Here is a 21,616-nt window from a genome sequence, read left to right as displayed (position 1 = left end):
TAAAAAATTTCAAAAGGTTAGGCTTCAATGTTAGGATTAAAGCAGTTGGCAATACTAGGAATGAAAGATAAAAGGTTTTGTAAATGAGTATGAGACAGCCAAAACCAGACAAGAGTAAGCACAGGTCTCTGGGGAACCGCTCTGGATGGCTCCCATGAACTCCTCAACATCCATTAATAAATGAATGGATACACAAAATATGGTCTTATCTATAAAATGCCATGGAATGTTATTTTCCATAATTTTTGAAAACCAGTTATGGAATATTAGCTAGCTATTAAAAGAAATCATGTGCATTGTGTAATATGGGTGAGCCTGGTAAACATTATGCCAGGTAAAAAAAAATGACCAATCATAGCCAGGTAGGTGGTGGTGGCGCCCATCTTTAATCCTAGCCCTCCGCAGAGGCAGTCGGAGCTCTGAGGTCGAGGCCAGCCTGATCTACAGAGGGAGTTCCAGGACAGCCAGAGCTACATGGAGAAACCATCTCTAGAGAAACAAACAAAGATCAGTCATGAAAGATTATGTATGATGTAATTCCAGCTCTAAGAAAGGGGCCAAACAAGCAAATCTACACATGTCGGAAGACCAGTGGTTGTTAGGGCTGGAGTAATGGGGTCCTATCACCACTGTGGTGCTAAATAAAGGCCAGGCATTTTCTCCTTCTGATGAAAATATTCTTAAAGTGGTTGTGGTGATGACTATATCTAAGGAATACACTGAAAACTGTTAACAACATTAAAAACCTTTAAATGGATCAATTCCACAGCTCGTGAAGTGCATCTCAGAAAATGTCAAAAACCGAAGTGGACATCATGTGGAATCGTCCTGCCGAACACTTGCTGCATTTTGCTGACTTTTGCAAATAAGAATTCCCAATGGCTGGTGTGTTAGCCATTCTACCCCTACCTCTAATAAACAAAAAGACATATGTCATTGTTGGCTAGGGATAGGTTTCTATAACACGATAAATATGAGTAAGACAAAGTTCATTTGTGGTCAGTGCTTCAAAAAAAAATGAAAAGAACTGAGCAACAACTAATAATTCTAAGGGCTGTAATTTATCAAATGAGATGCCTTTTCACTGCCCATCAGCTGACCCCGTCAGTACAGCTGCAGGACCAACTATTTCTTCTCCTTCAGCACCCCTCTGTCAGGCAACAGACACGGTTTCTCTCCTAGAATGAAAAAAAGCTTGACTATTTTATTTCTAGCCTCTCTCCAACAAAACCAACTCATGTCTTAAGCCTAGATGGATGTCAGGGAATGTGGAGAAAGAGCGTATCTAGAGGATCCATATTTATGCGTGTTTTTAAACAATTCAGACCGAGACTAGCCTCCATTAAAAACAGTTTACCAGTCAGAAGGCACCCCCTACCCCCAATCCACACTCTGTGTTTACAGAAGAGGCTGCCACAGTTGGGTGTCTTTTTCTGTCTTTCTTCTAATACAGTGCTGCTGTGTCCCCAACCCACCCTCCGAGATGACTGGGCGGCTATAAACAAGAGTCTCATTTTTCCATGTCAACAATTTCTATTGATAACCTCATATTTTATGCATTCCTTCCCAGCTGACTGTGTGCGGCCTCCAGTATGGCATTTAAACCACGTGTGATACGTAGAAGAAAGACAGAATTGGGTTTTTAAGGCTTAGTGAAACTGTTTCTGTAACTGATCTGGACCTCTATTCTCACATTTCCCTTTAAATTTATTTAAAGTTAGAGAATCTCAAAATTCAGTAAAATCACATCTTTTCTTTTTTTTCATTTTCTGACTCTAAATTCCCAGGCTCGTGAATATAATACATGTAGAAATTGGCAATTCTGAGAAAAAGCACTATGTCTCCATTTAGAATGCTATAAATTAGAAATGGGAAGGACAGTCTACCAACTGTAGATCATTCCAACAAATTTAGCTCTCATAAAGGCTAAATCACATCTCCAAGGCTTGATGATAAATCTTTAGCGTCTGCCAGTTGTACAAGATCAGTAGTGAACCATCTGGTCCATTTTGTTTATATCAATCTAAATAATGTGTGTCCAAGTTTTTGATATTTCCACAGCTCAGAAGTGATAAGGCGACTGCCAAGCAGGCTGCATCATAACCTGATTTCGGGGGGCAGGGGGGAGGGGGAGGGGCTGTTCATTTTGTTTCCTATAGCAAATCAAAGTTAGAATGCAGAAAGAAGGTGAGGGTAGGGGACGAGCTGGGTGCAGTGGCCCACGCCTTTAATCCCAGCACTCCAGAGGCAGAGGCAGGTAGATCTCTGTGTTGAGGGCCAACCTGGTCTACATAGTGAGTTCTAGGACAGCCTGAGCTACACAGTGAGACCCCAGAAAGAATTTTAGGTTGCTAAGGTCACACAATGGTAAAAGGCATTTGCTGCACCAGGCTACGGCTGTGAGTTCAGTCCTGGGATCCATATAAAGGCAGGACTGACTCAGTCTACAGAGTTGTCTTCTGATCTCTATGCATGCGCCGTGGCACCTGCACACACACACACACACACAATCTAGATAGAGAGACAGACAGACGGACATATAGACAGTGTGTATGTATATATGTATGAAATCATATATCTAATCATATACATGTAATTATATATGTATATGTAATTGTTAAAAACATTTTCCACTGGATTGGAAAACCTATGGGCCCCCACCCTCAAGTACAGCGTTAGCCATGCTTTACCCCACTGCTTCATTTCCCTCTCCCAGCTTATTTCTTCTTTTTGAATGTTGCAGCAGGAAGTTCACTTTAGAAGAATACACTCTGTCCTTCCCCAAACTGGCTGGAAGAAGGAACCCTTTGACCCTAGCTCCTTGCTGTACCCTGTCTCCAGTCTCTTCCCTCCCCACACTCTGCTTCCTGGAGGACCCACTTTGCTCCTACTCCGTGTCTCTCATAATCTCAAAAAGTGTAAAGCCAGGTAGGGCTGTGGCTGTTAGCTGCTCCCCCCACCCCCACCTCCCACTCCTGAAACAATGGGCCGTAAGCCGTAAAGCAAATTGCATTTATATGACTTGAAATTAAAAAAACGAAACCATGGTTATGACCTTGAAACATCTCTATAAATCAGTTCCCCTCCCACCTCCTCATTCTCTCAAATGCCTTCAACGGCTTCTGAAAGCAATGGTTGACTGCAGAACAATGGTTTTCAGGCCGCAGCCCTGGCACGATCACCTGAGATCTTGCTTAGGTGCAGCCTGCTCGGCCCAGGCTCAGGCTCATTCAGAAAATCTGGAAGGAAATTCAGATTTCCTGAGAATTTGAATATATAACAAATTCCCAAGTCATGCTGATGCTACAGATCCAAGGACCCACACCGAGAACCAGGAGCCTACACACAGAACTTCTAGGAAAAGACCAGGGGAGATCTACAGTTTCCCAGTCCATCACTTCTGGCTGTCCTGCTGTCAGAATCCGTTTTTTTTTTTTTTTTTTTTTATCAGAGGCAGTATGGCCGCCATTAATGGGATCGTGGTTCAAATGCAAGATGTTCCCAAAGGCTCATATATCTGAACATTTGGTCGCCCGCTGATGATGCTCTTTGGAGAGGTTGTGGAGCCCTTGGACACGGGGTCTAGCTGGCAGACCCAAGCCACTAGCAGCAGGCCTTTGAGGAGGGATAGCCAGGCCTTGCTTCTGGTTCCTCCTCACGTGATAAGCCCTCACCATATATACTCTGCCGCGCCATCCCCAGAACAGACGGACACCAAGAACTGAAATAAAGTCCTCCTCCCTCCAGCAGCTTGGGTCAAGGTCATCTGTCCCAGTGAGAGGAAATGTAACTAATATAAATAGAAAGGCAGAGTTCGGACAGACCCGTGGCTTTGATTATTTCCCTTCTCTGCTGGCCTCACAAGAAACGGAGGAAAATAATCAAGGAAAGGAAAGTGAAGTTGTGGATGTAAACCTGAAGATGGTTTAGCCAGTCAGCTGGCGAGATTCCCCTTCTCATCTTTGCTATATTTGCACTTTCTTAAACTTCCCATGGTGCTTTTCACCGGGCGCTGGAATCCGACAACTTTGGAGGCAGGTCCCGCTTCCCTTTCTGTGTGCTCACCCGTGTTAAGCAGCTTTCTATTGCTGTAGCAAGTACCTGAGATGAACCAACTTCGAAGTCCTTATTTTGGCTCACAGTTTGGGAGCTACTGATCCAGAACTGACTGATGCCCATTGCATTGGGCCTGTGGCAACCTATAGGATGTCATGGAGGGAGCACACAGCACAGGAGACTCTTTCACATCACGTCTGGATGCTGAAAGAGGAAGAGGCCAGTGCTCAGCAACCCCTTTGGAGAGCACAGCCCTCCCCAATGGCCTGACCTAAAGCCTCCTCATAAGGCTTCCACTTGTAATGTTTCCACTACCTTTTAGTAGCACCATGCCAAGGATGAATGGGACGTTTCACAGACTGGCCTTTGGTGGCCATTCTAGATCGTATTCTCCATTAATTCTTAGCCTTCAGTTGTCCCATACAAACCTGGGACATATAATAGAAGGTGCCAGTAGTGCCACATTGTGGATTACCTTTCACCTGCATGTGTACTGACTGGTGCAGTTAATGTTCACTTGCATCACGAATACCTGTGACATTTTGCTTTTTCATAATAATATCCAACGCATTAAATATTACTCTACCTACCTGGTAAAATAAGTTCAGTCGTTCACTTGAACAATAAGAATCAAGTAGCTCTCACACAGGAAATGTATAATATGCCCCAAATATTGAAATTATAGTCTGTAAAGGACATGTTTAATATAGTATGTTGATGTAGAAATACTGGACTTTGTACATATCTACATTTGAGGGGAAAAAAGTACCTCCAAACCTGGTTAAAAGAGAAACTGAGAGGATTTTTTACTAACAATATATTCTGTATGGATAAAGTCTAAAATGAGAGAGAGAGAGAGAGAGAGAGAGAGAGAGAGAGAGAGAGAGAGAGAGAGAACATTGGCAAGCAAGTCTGCAGATAGCTTGGCCTGATATAATCCGGGATATATTCGAGGCCATTCTAAAAACCACAAGCCCACTTTCCCCAGAAATGATTGTTGTATCTATGTGACAAAACAACACGGAGGAGATTTGGCAAGAGAATTCCAGTTTCATTTCATAAAGATGGCATGTCTAACCCACCACGCCCATCAGAAAATGGTCAGTTAGTGAAGATGATTCAGTCCTCCAGGTGAGCATGGCTGCCAGTTCTCCCTTCTACCACCTGACCCTTCAGATGCATCGTGTCTCGCCTTCTAAGATAGAGAGTGATCCCGTGAGTGCCATACCTACTGACCTTTCCTGACTATCTTCAAATGCCCCTGCTCCTCACCCCCACATCGAGTTTCCTCCTTCACATAAAGGGTAACGGAACCACAAAACTGTAGGAGCCAGGTTCAGGGTTGATGAAAACTGGGTCTAGTCCCTAATTACAACCATGAAGAGCCAAAGCTATAAATCCTGAGCACAAAGCCAAGCTCTCCTGGGACGAGTAGACACAGAGGCCTCCCAATCTTACACAATACATTTTGCTCTATACCCTAGACCTTGCACTTAACTTGAAAGGAGCTTGGTGGGGGCCGGTGCACTACGAGACTCTCTGGGGGAAAATTCCTGAGCTTCCACACTTCCCCATCCTAGTGGACACTGATTGTTCCTGACAGTGAAGATAAAGTTACCAGGAGCAGGAGCAGGTGTCTAAGAGCTGGGAAGGAAGGCCCAGGATTCCAAAATGCAGGATTACAAAGAATGAAGGTTACCCTGACCAATAAAAATGGCCTATTAATCCAAAACCATGAAGCCAGATGCTAAGAATTGTGCTTTGGAAATCTGACCAGGGCAATATTTTCTTTAATCTTCCATTGTGGTTCTTGTCCCCAACACTTCCACTAAAATGAAACTTTTAACTTTTAAAAATCTGAATACTATTTTATCAGTTTACTCCACTCCCAAATGCCCTAAAGGCGTTTGTTGGTGTGGTTTTGAGGTTTTCTTGTTTTTCCTTCCAAACGGCCTGCTGTCTAGACCTGTTGCTTCCGTGAGTTAAAGACCTTAGAGGTAAATGTAGAAGTCTCCAGTTTGGCAGGTCATTCCGTTTCCAGCATTTTGACCGAGTCTCCACCTGAATCGATTCTGGGCCTGCAGATGACCACTCTTTGAGGTTCTTCTGCTCATGTTTACCATCTCAGAGGCAACCTCCACACGACCTCTTCTGGCTGCAGAAGTCAGGGAATTTGCATCCTCGCTTGGCCAAGGCACAAGAGCCAGCCAGCATCATCCTGGGACCTCAGTGAGTGCTGGCCAAGCTCTGGCACTCAGAAGCCCGGATGAGAGAGCAGCGAGGTCACACCTCACTGAAATCTCTGTTTTCTTGGGTTCCAACCTCTTCCTTAGCCACAAACCAAAAAAAAAGTTCTGACTTGAGACACAGGGCAGAAGTTCGACAGTTCACCGGAGGCGAGGCTGCTGACGGGCACCTACCGGACAGCCCCAATTCCTCCCACACCCTCGCTGCAGTCCGCAGGGTGAGCAGGTGCTGCCGAGGGACAAGTCAGCCCAGGGACAGAGTGGAGACTCACCTGGGCCAACCCACAAAAGGGGGACCCACTGGATAGAATTTCCAGAAGTGACTGGAAAGCGGGGCTAAACCAACCCACACAACCCAGAAAACCAGAGACCAGACTGGATTGGAAGTCATTAACCATAATCACTGAGTGGACTGTCCCCGCACCATCAGGCCAGAGAATACACGCACACTCACAAACATACACTGCCCCAATTAGAGTGGTGGGGGAGGGGGACAGGTCCGTGGTATCCTAGTCTCGGGGTACCTGCCTGGCGCCCTGGACAGCTGCGGGCAGCCTGGCGCGCAGAAGGAAGTAGGCGCTCCCAGCTGCCGCTAGGAGGGATGCTTCACTGGCATCGCACCTAGGGAGCCTCGGGGACCGTGGTGGCTGTGACAGCTTTAGATGTTCTCCGCTTATTACTCTTTCCCCGGGTGCCTAACTTTGTCGGGGCCGAGGCCGCCCTTGCTTACCCAGATACTGTCGCAGGTCGAGCAGGAAGCGAGGGGGTCCTCCGCTGAGCTGGTAGAAGAGGGAGCCTAGGCAGAAGACCAGCAGGGTGGCCATGCAGAAACCGTAGTCCCGGAGGGAGAAGCGTAAGAAAGGCAGCAGCGGGATCCGGCGCTTGCAGCTGCCCAGGCACGGAGGGGCGCCCCCCACAGGGACCCCATGGGGCCAGGGATCCTCGCCGCCGCTGGGATGCTGCTGCTGTTGCTGCTTCTTCTTCATCGCCGGCTCCGCCGCCTCGCACAGCCCGCCCGGGCCAGGAAGAGGTCACCCATCCGCCGCCAGCCGGAGCGCCTGGCCGACCGGCTGCACATGGAGAGGGACGCGCCGAGGGCAGCCGGGTGGGGGCGGGGAGGGGCCGAAGTTGCCGGGCTCAGGGCACTCTCCTCATCTTGGTCCCCGCCGCCCTCTGCGGCCCCGAAGGGCCCGAGATGTCCCGGGCCCCGGCGTGGGGGTGGTGATCGTAGCCCGCGCCCTGTCGCACGTCCCGCTAGCAGCAGCCCCGCGCCCCAGGTCCCTCTGTGCCCCGGGCTCGCTCACGGCTCGCCACGAAAGCCAGCGTGGACCCCCCCCCCCCTCCCCGGGCTTTGTGTGGGTCTCGGGCGGCGTGTTTGGTCCCGACTCAGGCTCGGCTAGCTCAAGGCAGGGAGGATCGGGAGGCGGACACCACCCTCTCGCTCCACCTCCTTGACAGGGGCTTCCCCCTCTCCTCTCCTCCCCTTTCTCCTGGGCGCAAAGCCGCCCCGCTCTCTGCCCTCCCCGGCTCTCTCCTCCTTCCCCACCCCGGGGCTCCTCGCTCGGCTTGGTGTCACGTTACGGCTTCTGCCGGGGCGGGCAGGGAGGGAGGAGGGGGCCGAGGATCAGCAACAAGGAAGAAAGTTTCTGGGTGTGTGTGATTTTTTTTTTTCTTCCTCCATTCTCTACAATCTGGTCTCGGTTCCTGCGCCACCAGCGACCTCTTGGGGCCCGCAGACTTCCCTCTCGTAAACAGTCGTGTGCTGGAGGATCTGACTACGTTTGTCTTCTCACTTTGGAAACTTGGTTCTCTTTCTATCTCCCAACCGACCCGTCTACCAAAGGCTGGTAAAGGGTACTGGGATATAGGTTCAAGACCTAGCTGAGATGGTAAAAGGGCAAGCGGTAAGAGTTAGAGTTAAACATGCCGGGCATGGCCAGGCGCAGCGCCTGCACGCCTCGGAGGGTGCTTTTCTCTTGCCCTCCCTGGTCCCACAAGCGCTCCACTGAGATCAAGGGTACGCAGCCGACTTCAGGAAGTCCTTCCAGCAGATATGAAACGGGGAAGCTCTGTCTTCTCACATACCTGTTTCACTGTCTCTCGCCCCACCGCTGGGAAGCTTCTAGAGCGGAAAGAGTCAGCGGAGCTTCTCTGACATCGATCCTCTGATGGAGCTTCTGATAGTTGGCAGAACTGCTCCATCAGGCACACGGGATCGTTTGTGCTTGGTTTTAATCGCCAGATACAGAAGTGATGTAGCCTGAGAGTTACATTACGTTTCCAGTGTCCTGGTTTGCTTTTCTGGTGCTGTGATAAATATCATGCCCCAAAATAACATGGAGAGAAAAGGATTTGTTTGGCTTACCAATTACAGTCCCTTATGGAGGGAAGCTGAGGCAGGGGGAACCTAGAGGCAGGAACTGAAGCAGAAACCAAGGAGAAATGCTGCTTCTGTGCTCACCTTCAGCTACTTTTGTTGGGGCCACCTGCGTAGGGATGGTCCAGCCTGCAGTGGCCTGGCCCTCCTCCTTCATCAACAAGCAATCAAGACAATGCTCCCAGACCTCCCCACTGGCCAATCCGTTGGAGGTAATTCCTCAATAATAGTATCCTTTTCCAAGGTGTATCCAGTTGGCAACAAAACTGATGTTCAGTGGCATAAGTTGGTATGAATAAGCCAGATATATTAACCACTGCAAGGTGGCACAGGCCAGACGGGGCTTTCCTCATGGTTTGCCTGGGATTTGAAAATAGGTCATTTGGCTTAGACCACATGTTCCTGCTGCCTCTCATCTCTGATCCTAAATATTCTCTCATTCTAAATATTCAGTAATCATGGGCTGGGGGGAGGGGAGGATCTAATAACTCCAGGACTGTCCTCCTGAAAAACCTTTAAAAAGTTGTGTATCCAGAGAATGTTCCGTGGAAAGTTGAGGAATGGGAGGGACCCTGGGAACAAGAACACACAATAAAAGAGCAGTATATATGCTAGTTAGTTTTAAATGTCAACACACCACAACTTAGAATCACTTGACAGAGCCTCAATTAAAGGAATTGCCTAGACTGGATTAGTCTATGGGCGTATCTATGGGGAATCGTCCATTATTATTTAATATGGGGTGGCCCTGCACACTGTGAATGGCACCATTCCCTGGGCAGATGGTTCTGAACTGTATCAAAGAGCTGGCTGCATATGAACTTTCAAGCCAGCCTGCAAACAGCATTCTCCGTGGTTCCTGCTGCGCTTCTTTGGCTGTGAAGCGAGGTCACTCATTGGTCAGGGGTAACACTGTACGGACTAGCAAACAGGCTTGTCTTTCAGTTTTGGAACTGTAAGTCAAATAAGTCCTTTCTCCCTAAAGTTGCTTGTGGTCATGTCATTTGTCACGGCAACAGGAATAAAAACTGAACAAAGATGGCTTACCCATGACCTCAATATGAACGTCACAATCTGGAGCGTAGGTGAAGACAGCACAAACCACAGGCTAGCGCAGTGGTTCTCAGCCTATGGGTCGAGACCCCTTTGGGTCAAATGACCCTTTCACAGGGGTTGCCTAAGACCATCAGAAAACAAAGATATTTATATTACGATTCGTAACAGTAGCAAAATTACAGTTATAACGTAGCAATGAAAATAATTTTATGGTTGGAGGTCACCACAGCATGACGAACTGTATTAAAGGGTAGCAGCATCAGGAAGGTTGAGAACCACTGGGCTAGAGAGTTGTGAGGTGGGCAGAACCACACTCAGCTATACTCTCAAAGGGTCACTCCTGCACGTGAACAGATTGTTCCCATCTTACATTGTCCCAGCCACTTTCTAAGGTCTATTTAGGACACCAAGTAGAAAAGAGGCCCTTTGTTTGCCCTAGGAACTCCCAACTAGAGTGTTAATGGTCTGCTTCACATTTATTCCCTGAATGGGAGGTTTATCGGGATTAATGTGCGCACTTTAGAAATGCGACTGCCCTTTAGAGAATTCAGCCCATCAGTCATTGCTCATTAGTGTGAATTCCTTTAATCAGTACAATGAGTAGCCCAGAATAGACTCCCAATTAATAATTTCTGAGTTGCTAAAGATGGGCCAGGAGATGGGAGTTGCCAAGCAATCTTCATAATGTTTTAGAGACCTCCTCTGACAAAGTGACCCCGGAGCAGAGCCTGGTCCTGTGAGCTGAACCCTGGCTGTGTGTAAGAATGTGTGTAAGACCCTCTGTGTTTGTGATCTCACCCTTGGTTTCTGGAGCCCGCTTTTGGCCTTCAGTGGGGAAAGGTCCACTTGCTGTGAGGAATCTGATGAGCAGGAAGGAGGCAAACACACATCTGAAAAGATAAGTAAATGTAGAAATTAAGAACAAACAAACAAACAAACAGCAAGGGGGTGGGCCAGCAAGTAGCTCAGTGGGAGAGCGCTTGTCTACCATGCACACAATGTCCTGAGCTCAGTTCCAGTATGGAAGGGATAAAGCCCCCGCACAGAAGACAATTGCGAGAGCTGGGGAGGTGGCTCACTCAGGAAAGGGCCCGCCTTGCAAGCATGAGGACCTGAGTTCAATCTCCAGAACCGGCAGAATTAAAGATAGACACCGGACCATGTATCTATAATCCCATTGCTAGGGAGGTGGATCTCCGGGGTGGGCTGGCAGCCAGCCTAGCCTACTTGGTGAGTTCCAGATCAGATAGAGACCTTGTCTCAAAAAACAAACAAACAACAACAACAAAAAAAAAAAACAAAGGAAAAAAAAAAGCAAAAATTAAAAAAGAAAGAAACACACGCAAAGGTAAACAGCACTGAAGAACAGCACAAAGGTTGACCTCTGGCCTCCAAATGTATGTATACACACACACACATACACAATCACACACTTGCGCATACATATGAACCTACACACACAAAAGCCATGGCAAAGGTATGAGGAGCAAACTATGATAAGAATAAAACAACCCTGATTTTTTTTTTTAACCAACAGCCTAGTCATCCTTTAAAACCTTAAAGAAGCTGGGTGGTGATGGTGGTGGTGCATTGCCTTTAATCTCAGCACTGGGGAGGTAGAGGTAGGCGGGTCTCTGAGTTTGAGGCCAGCCTGGTCTAAAGAGCAAGTTCCAGGACAGCCAGGGCTACAAAGAGAAACAACAAAGAAAAGCCCTCACAAGTAACAAGAGATTCCTATACAGGGGAAAAAAAGTGGTTTGTATTTTCACCTAAGTGAAACAGACATGTGTGGATAAAACTTCGTTCTTCAAAGTCCCATAAATGTTTTTTTTTTTTTTTAAATCAAATGTTTGCAGGGTGGTGGTGGTACACACCTTTAATCCCAGCACTCGGGAGGCAGAGCCAGGCGGATCTCTGTGAGTTCGAGGCCAGCCTGGTCTCCAAAGTGAGTTCCAGGAAAGGTGCAAAGCTACACAGAAAAACCCTGTCTCGAAAAACAAAAACAAAAAACAAAAAACAAATGTTTATCCTAATAAATGGTATCTTTCTCTTAATAAGCTAATACATCTTTAGAAAGGATCTGCCCTTGTACATTTTCCAGAAAACAAACTAATTCAACAAGAATCTAACAGACTTCTTGACTGTATTTTATTTACATGAAGGCTACAGAGAAAACAATACTCATATCTCCAAGATAGACATGAGTTAGATATTGCCAGAAAGAAATAACATTCTCAAAGAACTGTCATTAAATGCTAACACCGTTTCACCCTAGCACAGACACAAGTCCAGTTGTTACAATGTAACAGACATAATCCCAGTTGTTCCAATGTAACAGGCACAATCCCAGTTGTTACAATGTAACAGATACAACACAGCTGTTACACTGTAACAGACACAATCCCAGTTGTTACAATGTAGCAGATACAATCCCAGCCGTTAAAACATGACAAACACAAATCCCAGTTGTTACAATGTAACAGTCACAACCACAGTTGTTACAATGCAACAGACATAAAACAGTTGTTACAATGTAACAGACACAATCCCAGTTGTTACAATGCAGCGCTGTCTTCCTGGCTCTAAGATAGATCCCAGAGCAGATTTTTTTTTTTCTCCTAGAGTGAATTTTCATTAAAATTCTTAGTTTCATTTGTCTTAAAGCCTGCTCAATCCATTTGTAAATTTACTTTTAAAAGTAAAAACTGTCCGACTGGAGAGATGGCTCAGTGGTTAAGAACACTGGCTGCTCTTCCAGAGGACCCTGGTCCCAGCACCCACAAGGCAGCTCAAAACTGTCTGTAACCCCAGTTCCAGGGGATCGAACACTCTCACACAGACACACATGCAGACAAAACATCGATGCACACAAAATAAAAATAAATAAATAAATAAATAGATAGATAGATAAATAAATAAATAAAAACTGTCATGACTCTAGATGAGGTGGAACCTGGGAGAATGGAGCAGATACATGACAGACTGATGTCTCATGCAACAGCCGACTTTATTCAGAGCCCCAGACAATTTATACTCTGAGGAAGGTTAAGAAAGGTCACGTGAGTAAAGTTCTCAGGAGGGCAAGCTATATACAATCACAAAGATAAGCCACACACGTCAATCAGGAAGATATGCTTTTCCACAGAGGCATATGAAAAATGGTTTAAACATTTAACTGAAGGACAGCGGCAAGCAGTAATGAGTAATCTGAAGTAAACTCACTCCTCTCCACTGCACCTGAGGGGATCATGAAAACACATTCCAAGGACAATTCCATGTTTTGAAGAAACTGAGGTCACAAGACTCTTTTCTTGTTTTCTTGGAGCGTTCTCACAAGCACTCAGGATTCTCCTCATACAATTCCATTCTTTGATCCTGTTCCAACAACAATAACAAAACCTTAATAACATGTCTAAGAGCTAAATGTCTTACCTTAATTGATAAGTATTATATTACTTAATGGTGTAAATTGTTGCTGGCCCAGATTTTTAGATGTCCGGGCAATACAAAGTCTTCCACTAGTTACAGTGGGTTGTTTAGCTAGCTTTGGTGTGTTACTGTTCCAAGAAGTTCTAAACTGAGTCATCCTGCTCATTTCTTACTTCTATATCTGTCAATATAAAGTCAGTTTACTCCTTTAAATCATGTAGCACATAAATAATTACTACTGGAAAGTGACCATGACTCTGCCAAACAGAGAAGCGTGTGACAAGCTGTGTAGCCTTGAAGTCACAGGTTTTCCCAGAAGACAAAATTGAAATGACAGTAATACAAGCAGACAATTAAATGCTACATTGTTTGTCAAGCACTGTAATATTAAAGTCATTCAGATCTTTAGAGACACCCAGTACTCAATTTGTTTACAATAGAGTAATTTTTCAATTTAAAAAATTATCATAGAAGCGTTCATTCTTTGTGAATAGAAACGATCTTTAGATATGAGAATACTTACTTTTAATTGGAGGGTAGATGTGGTGCATGTCTGTAATCTCAGCATTTGTGGGGATAGAGACAGGAGGATCAGGAGTTCAAGGCAATCCTCAATAACACAGAGAGTTGGAGGCCAGCCTGGGTGTCTTCATTACTTTTCTATTGCATGATAAGATACAATGACCAAGGCAACTTGTAGAAGAAAAGAGATTATTTGGGGCTTACAGTTTCAGAGGGTTAAAATCTATGACCATCATGGTGAGGAGCATGTCAGCAGGCAGTGGTGCTGGAGTAGTAGCTGAGAGCTTACATCATGAGTCATAAGTATGAGACAGAGAACAATAACTGGGAATGACTTGAGCTTTTGAAACCTTAATGCCAAACCCCAGTGACCCACCTCCTAGGCCACACCTTCTAATCCTTCCCAAACAGTTCCACCAACTGGGAACAAAGTATTCTATATGAGCCTATGGGGACCACTCTCATTCAAACCATCACACTGGGACATATTGAGACTGTCTTAGATGGAATTCCAGTATGTGTAGCCTAGGCAGGTTTTGGCTTCCTGGGCCAGAGTGTGATCCTCCTGCCTCAGTCTCCTGAGCACTTGAAACTACAGATGCACCACCTTGCCCGGCTAAGTAGTGTGTAAAGGAAGTCATTGGATTGGCAGTCTTTTCAGGCCAGGAGTGCTGTGACTCTGCAGTTGTGATGGGGGTCTCCTTGCACAGCCATTACGCTGATCTTATTGCTGCACAGAGCACAGAGGAAGGAAGATATCAAGCTGCCATGGTGGGAAAAAAAAAAAAAAGCCCTGGAAGTGGGACCTCACAGGAGGTCTCCAAAGACCAGTTCTAGTAACTCACGGAGTCTCTGGATGCACCTCACATTAAGCAGTGTTGCTGGCCTGTCATGAAATATGCCTGGTGCTTTTCATGCAGCTGGGTGCAGAAATGAATTCCAATATATTCATTTGTCACAAAGATGTTTTGGCCTCTATCGGATTGGTGGTTTGATTGACTCAGATGCCTTGCCTAAATAGCATGAAAATAAAGGAATTGGATGCATTTTTAAAAATATTAATCTAAATGAGTGCTGTTCCTTTCCAATGGTGGTATTTGTTTTAACCCCAAGACTCCCGCTTAAAATACAAAACTTTCCTTTTTTCCTGAAACTGGTTGCCTGCAAACCCCACTCCCTCCTGAGGAGAGGATTAGAAAGCCAGGAATTCATCTAGCTCTGCTGCTTCCAGCCGGAAAAAAAAAGAAATCTTTCCCCACTGAGTACTATCGGGATTAGTCTTCAGTCAGATTGAGATGTAAACTGATACCCCCTTTTCCCACCCACTGTGGTTTCTTTCAGATGTAGGTGAAAGTACCCCACCAAGGCAGGAGAGGGTGCTGTGTGGTTCACTAACATAGTTTCATGAATGCCCTGGGGACTTCAGCCTTGAAGTCCACAGCAGGGAAACTGCATTTACTGTCAGGTTGTTACTGGTGTGGCTTCTAACTTAGACCCATCTGATCAAAATCTCCTCAGCCAGCATGAAGTGCTCACCAAATCTGAATAAGCCACCTTCACCTTGAGGGCTAGGGACTTCTGGATTTGGGGGTATCTACTTGCCTAAGATGGTACTGAAAGACCACCTCATGCCCTTAACAGCTTAGATTCCTTCCTGAGTCACTTCTAACCTCTGGCCCATTGGCACTTGAGCAATCAAGCAATTCTTCAGGGATCCCAATGAATCGCCCATTAGTTCTAGATGCAAACAAGCCCCACTGTGGTAGGAATGCTCCTGTCTTATTTTTGGCTATCATAGTAAAAATGCCACAGATCAGGTGGCTAAAAAACAAACATTCCCCCTTTTTTCCCACCTGTGCATCATTGAAGTCCAAGATGAAGCATTGGCAGATCCTCATGAAGAACCATGTCCCGGGCTTCTGTCCCCACACCATGAAGAAGGAAGGGACTTTGGTCTTTCTCACAAGCACATGAACTCCAGTCCTGAAGGCCCCAATCTCATAACTAAATCATCTCCCAAAGGCCTCATCTTCACATTCTATCCCATGATCACAGGCTCCCAACATATGAATTTGGGAGGGACACAAACATCCAGCCCGTGGTAGCTTACAGATTATCCCGATGATTTTAGAATATCATGTCCAGGGCTGAGACTCAGAGTGTAATGGTGAAAACTAGCGAGTATCACAAACTTAATTTTTTCTTTTTTCCCTTTCTTCTTCCTCAGGGTCCATAAACCAGAAGTGGTTTCCCTGTCAGGATTAAGAAAATAATGCCGGGGCGGGGGGGGGGGGGGACCACCAGGAAAGGCATTCAAGGAAATTGTTCAAACAACATTAACTTCATCATAGGCCTGTGGCTTCTTGTTTCTGCAATTCTTTTAGTGTTGGCAGCTCCTTGAATGAAATGTTCCCTCACACTCTGAAGACTAATTTGATTTTTTTTTTCAGAGAAAGCCAGAACTACTATGTGGCAATGCTAATGGACAGAGTAGGTGAGCTATGTGGTCAGTAGACCAAGGCTAGAACAGAGGAAAAAGATGCAAGAAAAGAGAGGGCCTGCTCTTGTGGTAGCTAACCTAGCCCCTGGAGAATGAGACTCACTCCCAAGAGAAAGACACCAATCGCTCCAAGCCAACTAGTCAGCTATTAGAGGCCCACCCCCCAACACCAGCACTATAGCAACCAAATGAAAACAGACTTGGAGGGACTAGAACACACCCAAACCACAGTAGGAAGCCACTGGAAAGTTGCTCTGGGTTGGGGTGGGGGTTGGGGGAGAAACACACTGGAAATAGTCTCGGGCTTTCAGTTTCTGCCCCCAACCCCAACCCCACCCCCCAAAGTTTCTTAAAGCTGTTATGTGACCAGAGGACATTGAAACACCACACTTTCAGACTAGGGACACTGCTCAGCGGTCAAGCACTCACCCTGAATGTACGAGGGAAGGCTGCTTTAAGTTTTGTTTCTGTTTTTACCGCAGATATGATAAAACACTCTAACAAAAGCAGCTTGAAGGGGAAGGGGCTTGTTTTACAGCTCAGGGCAGAGAAGTCAAGGCAGACGCAGCAAGGGTTTGAAACATCTGGGCACATTGTATCCGAAATCAGGAAGCAGACAGGGATGAGTGCCTGCATGCTTGTATCAGCTCCAGGGTATCCAACCCAGGATCACATGCTGGTGGAGTGAACCAGCCCACAATTAAGATGAGTCTCCTTACGTCTATGAATGTAATCAAGATAATTCCCTAGAGACCCATCTCCCAGGCGATTTTAGAGTCTGTCGGGTTGACGAAACCATCACAAAGCCCTTGGTTCAGTTTACAGTACCACTACAAAGAAAAAAGCATGGTGGGGGGGGGCGGGAATAAGTGAGGAGGGGCTAGAGAGATAGCTCAGTGAGTAACGTTCTTGCCATGCAAGCATGAAGACCTGAGTTCAAATCCCCAGAACCCATATGAAGCTGTATGTGGTAGCATCCATTTAGCACCCCAGCATTCCTACAAGGACATCCAGGGTGGACACGGGAGACTCCCCCAAAGTTCACAAGCCAAGTAGCCTGGCATTCTCAGAGGAAATCAACAAGAGATCCTGTCTCAAACAAAGTGGAAGCGGAAGACAAACTGAGGTTGTCCCCTGACCTTCGTGTGCTCTCCATGGAACATGCACTCATCATGGTACACACAGATATATACACACGCTGTACACATAGCTTTTAGAAAAGAAATGGCAACATTTACACTTCACATTTGGTCTCTAAAACTAACCAGGGTGATGTTATCAACCACTTAAAAGGCTTTGTAGGAAACTGTCTCAGTATTGCTTCTATTTTTGGCACAATGAAACAGACCCTTGGCATAAACCACTTCAAAGAGCCAAATAGTTTCCAGTTGTGCTCAAGTTATTTCCAGTTGCATCTTAGCAGGCTGTGTACCTACAGAGCTGCCTCAATTCCTCATCCCAAGGTCCTTACCAATATGGAACATGAAGGGAGCCCTCTTCCCACTGCAGAGGACACTGTCTGCTGCTAATGCCTGTGAGCTGGAATCAATAAAGAGGTGATGTCCTCTCTCTTCCCTTCCTAACAACGTCATTAGTCCTTGTTCAATGGGCATGTCACAGACCTCCCTGTCCTCTTAGAGAAAAATATGGCTCATGCTTTGCACAGAACTTTGAAATAACTTTTTGAAGAACAGCCAAATACTGAACTGTGAAGATGAGAGAAAGCTCTCTCATCAGGAGGTCTAGTCAAGATCGCCAAGGTCATCCTAATAGAAAATTTAGCAAGAGATTACAGCTTGAAATATAATCTTCTGGCTCTGCAAATTACTAGCCTTTTGGCGTAAAGCCAGCTACTCCTTCTCTTTACACTTGGGTTTTCATTTCTGTCAAGAATATACGCTAAGGCGCATACTCCCTGGCTCATAGAGCTTTTGTCTGACCCAGGATGGGACCCTGGAAAGGGAGCCACACAGACACCTGGCTACTCTTCTATATGGTACTTGAGGGAAAGTGATCTAAGAAATCACCCAGGGGCACCGAGCTGATAAATGACAGCAATACAGACTCTTTAAGGAGAATGGGTGATTGAGGGAGCAGAAGAATCACTGGTCCTGATCCAGAACTTATTTGGAGACAAAATAAAAAGTACCATAGCAAAGTGTCCTGAGTGTGCCACAATCACGAACAAGAGCCTTGAGTATACTGCGGAATGTGCTGTTTTTAGTATGTGGTGCAGCAACGTGGTTGCTTTGGCAAAGACGAGATGCACCTAAAAACATTCTTACTACATTTGGGGTGTGTGTGTGTGTGTGTGTGTGTGTGTGTGTGTGTGTGTGTGTGTGTATGTTTGCAGTGTGCTGTGGAGCATACATAGAAATCAAAAGACTGCTTATGGGAGCTGGGTTTTTCCTTCCATGAGGTCTCAGGAGAGGAACTCAGGTTGTTAGAGTTGGTGGCAAGCACCTTGACTGGTTGAGCCATCTTACTGGCCTGTTAAAACACATTTAAAAAAAAAAAAAGGTGTTGCCCGGCGATCGTGGCACATGCCCTTAATCCTAGCACTCGGGAGGCAGAGGCAGGCGGATCTCTGTGAGTTTGAGGCCAGCCTGGGCTACAGAGTGAGTTCCAGGAAAGGTGCAAAGCTACACAGAGAAACCCTGTCTCACAAAACAAACAAACAAACAAACAAAGGTGTTGATACATGTATGCAAGAATACAAAAGAACACTTTTTGGGATGAAGAAACCAGAATCCAATAAGTCACAAAACCTGTGCAGAGAGTATTGCTTGCAAATTCAGACACCAATCTTGCAAATCTATCTCAAATGTTTTTCTACAATATGGTGACATTTATTTGGACCACTGAGTCCCTGGAGAATCTGACCAATCTATGAACTCAGCCTCTCACACAAAAATGCACACAAGTTTAAAAAAGGATTTCAGCTTATCCATGGCCTCTAGGAGATCCCAAATCCGGATTAAGAATCACTACACCATGCTCTTCTGGATACGTCTGAAGACATTGACCAAATGGGAATATGATGTTTCACTGTTATTCCTGAAGACAAAGGTAGGTTTAATATTGAAAGTGGTTGGGATAAGCTTTTGAGTAACACTGGAAATAAGAGTCTTTCATCACACTGTTGTGATCTTTAAACACTCCAGAGATAATGGGCATTTTCTCAATGGGAGCCATATTGTAAAACAAGAGAGTAATGGGTCATGAAGGCAAGGAATCACAAGTATTTCAAGAAGACAATGATCAACTATGGTCAAGGCTCCTAAGATGTAGCAACAGATAAATGTCCCCACTTCCTCCTGTTTTCTTTTAGTAAAGGAAGCCACAAACTAATAACAGGACACATGGCCACTAATGTAGATACTACATTTTCTAGGCCCCTTTGCAGGTTGGTATGGCCGTGTTACTGAGGTTGAGACAGCAGATTGTGAGAACAAAGGAATATCTATAAGTACTAGATGAGTGTGTACCCTCCCCTTCCCTTTGAATGCCCCCATAGACTCATGTGTTTGAATGCTTGGCCCATAGGAAGTGGCACTATTAGGAGGTGTGGCCTTGTTGGAGTAGGTGTGGCCTTGTTGAGGAAGTGTGTGACTGGGGGGCAGGCTTTGAGGTCTCACATATGCTTAAGCTATACTCAGTGTGGGACAGTTCACTTCCTGTTGCCTGGGGATCAAGATGTAGAACTCACAGCTCCTCAGCACCAAGTCTGCCTGCATGCTGCCATGCTTCCTGCCATGATGATAACGGACTAAACCTCTGAAACTGTAAGCCAGCCCCAATGAAATGTTTTCCTTTACAAGAGTTGCCATGGTCATGGTGTCTCTTCACAGCAATAGAAACCCTAAGACACCCTCTTATTTCCCAGTTTCCATGAACTTGAATGTGGATCTGGCAGTGGCTCACCTTCAGTCAAGGATATGGGGGCAGGGTTTTGATGAACATCAAAGGAACCGATGAGGGGAATGTGGACCCCTGAATGATTTCTTGCAACAGATCTGTCTGCCTGAGGTGGATTGCCACCACCCTCTGCTCCCTTGTGAAAGAAAGAAATGAACTCCTCCAGCATCTCTGTGTGCAGGGGTCTCCTTGGTACTCCAGCTAACACTACCACTAATTCACACATCAGAAAAGATGGCAGAGAAGTTATATGGAGCTGAGGGGTGGCTGACTTCGATGATTTCAGATATATGGCGGCATCAGAAACATGGTAGAGAATTAAAAAGCTAATCTTCACACCCCGTACCCCACCTCCCATGACCATTATAGGTTCTAGAACAGTGGAGAACAAGTGAGGTGATCTATACTTATGGCACTTGACTTCTGATAGACAGGTTATAAAATAAATACATCAACAAACCACGAGCCCACCACCAACTAATCACCCTCAGTAGCAAACTGTCTGGGGTAGGAAAGAAATGTGAGAGAAGGGTCTCTCACAGCAAATACAGAGCCCCAGAGGCAGGGATTCACAATCTCAATATCCTGTTTCAATCATGCTTTATTTTAATCAGGTGACTTAAATTTTCAGACAGAAAAAAAAAAAAATCCCCTCAAACTCATTTCATGGGTAATTTCACTTCCCTGGCAGCTAGCAGGACAGTATCACCAGATGAAAGCTTATATTCAGTACCAATTAATCTATCAAGTAAGGTTTCTTTTCTGGCCTGAACTGCTCTGGAAACTATCAACTATTGCAATGGTCTCCTCCTGCCAGATGGGTCTGCCATCAGTACATATCCACTTTCTCTCAGGATGCACCAGCTTCCTCTCAGCTCAGACCTGTTTTCTCTCAGCTCATACCTGTTTTTGCTCAGCTCATACCTGTTTTCTCTCAGCACATACCTGTTTTCTCTCAGCACATACCTGTTATCTCTCAGCACACACCCGTTTTCTCTCAGCTCATACCCCCTTCTTTCACATTTCTTTCCTACCACAGACAGTTTGCTACTGAGGGTGATTAGTGGGTGGTTTACTTTTAGAAACTTAACCATGTCGATGGATATGTTCCTAATAAAACAGGCCATTTTGAACCAGTGTCCTGGAGAAGTTAAGAGGTTATTCTGGGTGAAGGTGGCTTCATGTAGTCCTGTGATGAGATGATTTAGTAGGAGGTAGGTGTTTCGTTGGCCCTCGTGAAACAAACACAGTAGGAAGGAAGGAAAAATGTATAGTAACACAGCGTTTCCCTTTATGATAAGGACCACACAAAGCAAGACTGGAGAGGTGGTTCAGCAGTTAAGAGCACCTGTTGTTCTTCCAAAGGACACACTATGACAGCCAGCTCCTAGCCACCTGTAACTCCAGCTTCAAGGGACCCAAGGCCTTCAGCCTCTGAGGACATCAGCACCAGTGTGCACAAACCTGTACCAGGCTTTTTCTTTTAGGCCTCCAACCAGCTCCCAAATCATG

At 45.8% G+C, this 21,616-nt stretch overlaps 1 protein-coding gene across 1 annotated transcript in view; it reads right to left on the bottom strand.

Moving 5' to 3' along the window:
* Window positions 1-7,377, bottom strand: part of Ust (uronyl 2-sulfotransferase) — a 289,547-nt gene extending 282,170 nt beyond the window's left edge. Inside the window, exon 1 of the mRNA XM_059272763.1 lies at window positions 7,033-7,377. Coding sequence (XP_059128746.1) covers window positions 7,033-7,288 — 256 coding nt within the window. The 5' untranslated portion in view covers window positions 7,289-7,377. The remainder of the gene's footprint in view (window positions 1-7,032) is intronic.
* Between the last annotated feature and the right edge of the window lie 14,239 nt (window positions 7,378-21,616).

This window comes from Peromyscus eremicus, chromosome 8b (assembly GCF_949786415.1).
Source record: "Peromyscus eremicus chromosome 8b, PerEre_H2_v1, whole genome shotgun sequence".
Lineage (NCBI taxonomy): Eukaryota > Metazoa > Chordata > Mammalia > Rodentia > Cricetidae > Peromyscus > Peromyscus eremicus.
This window is presented reverse-complemented; position numbering and strand designations above follow the sequence as displayed.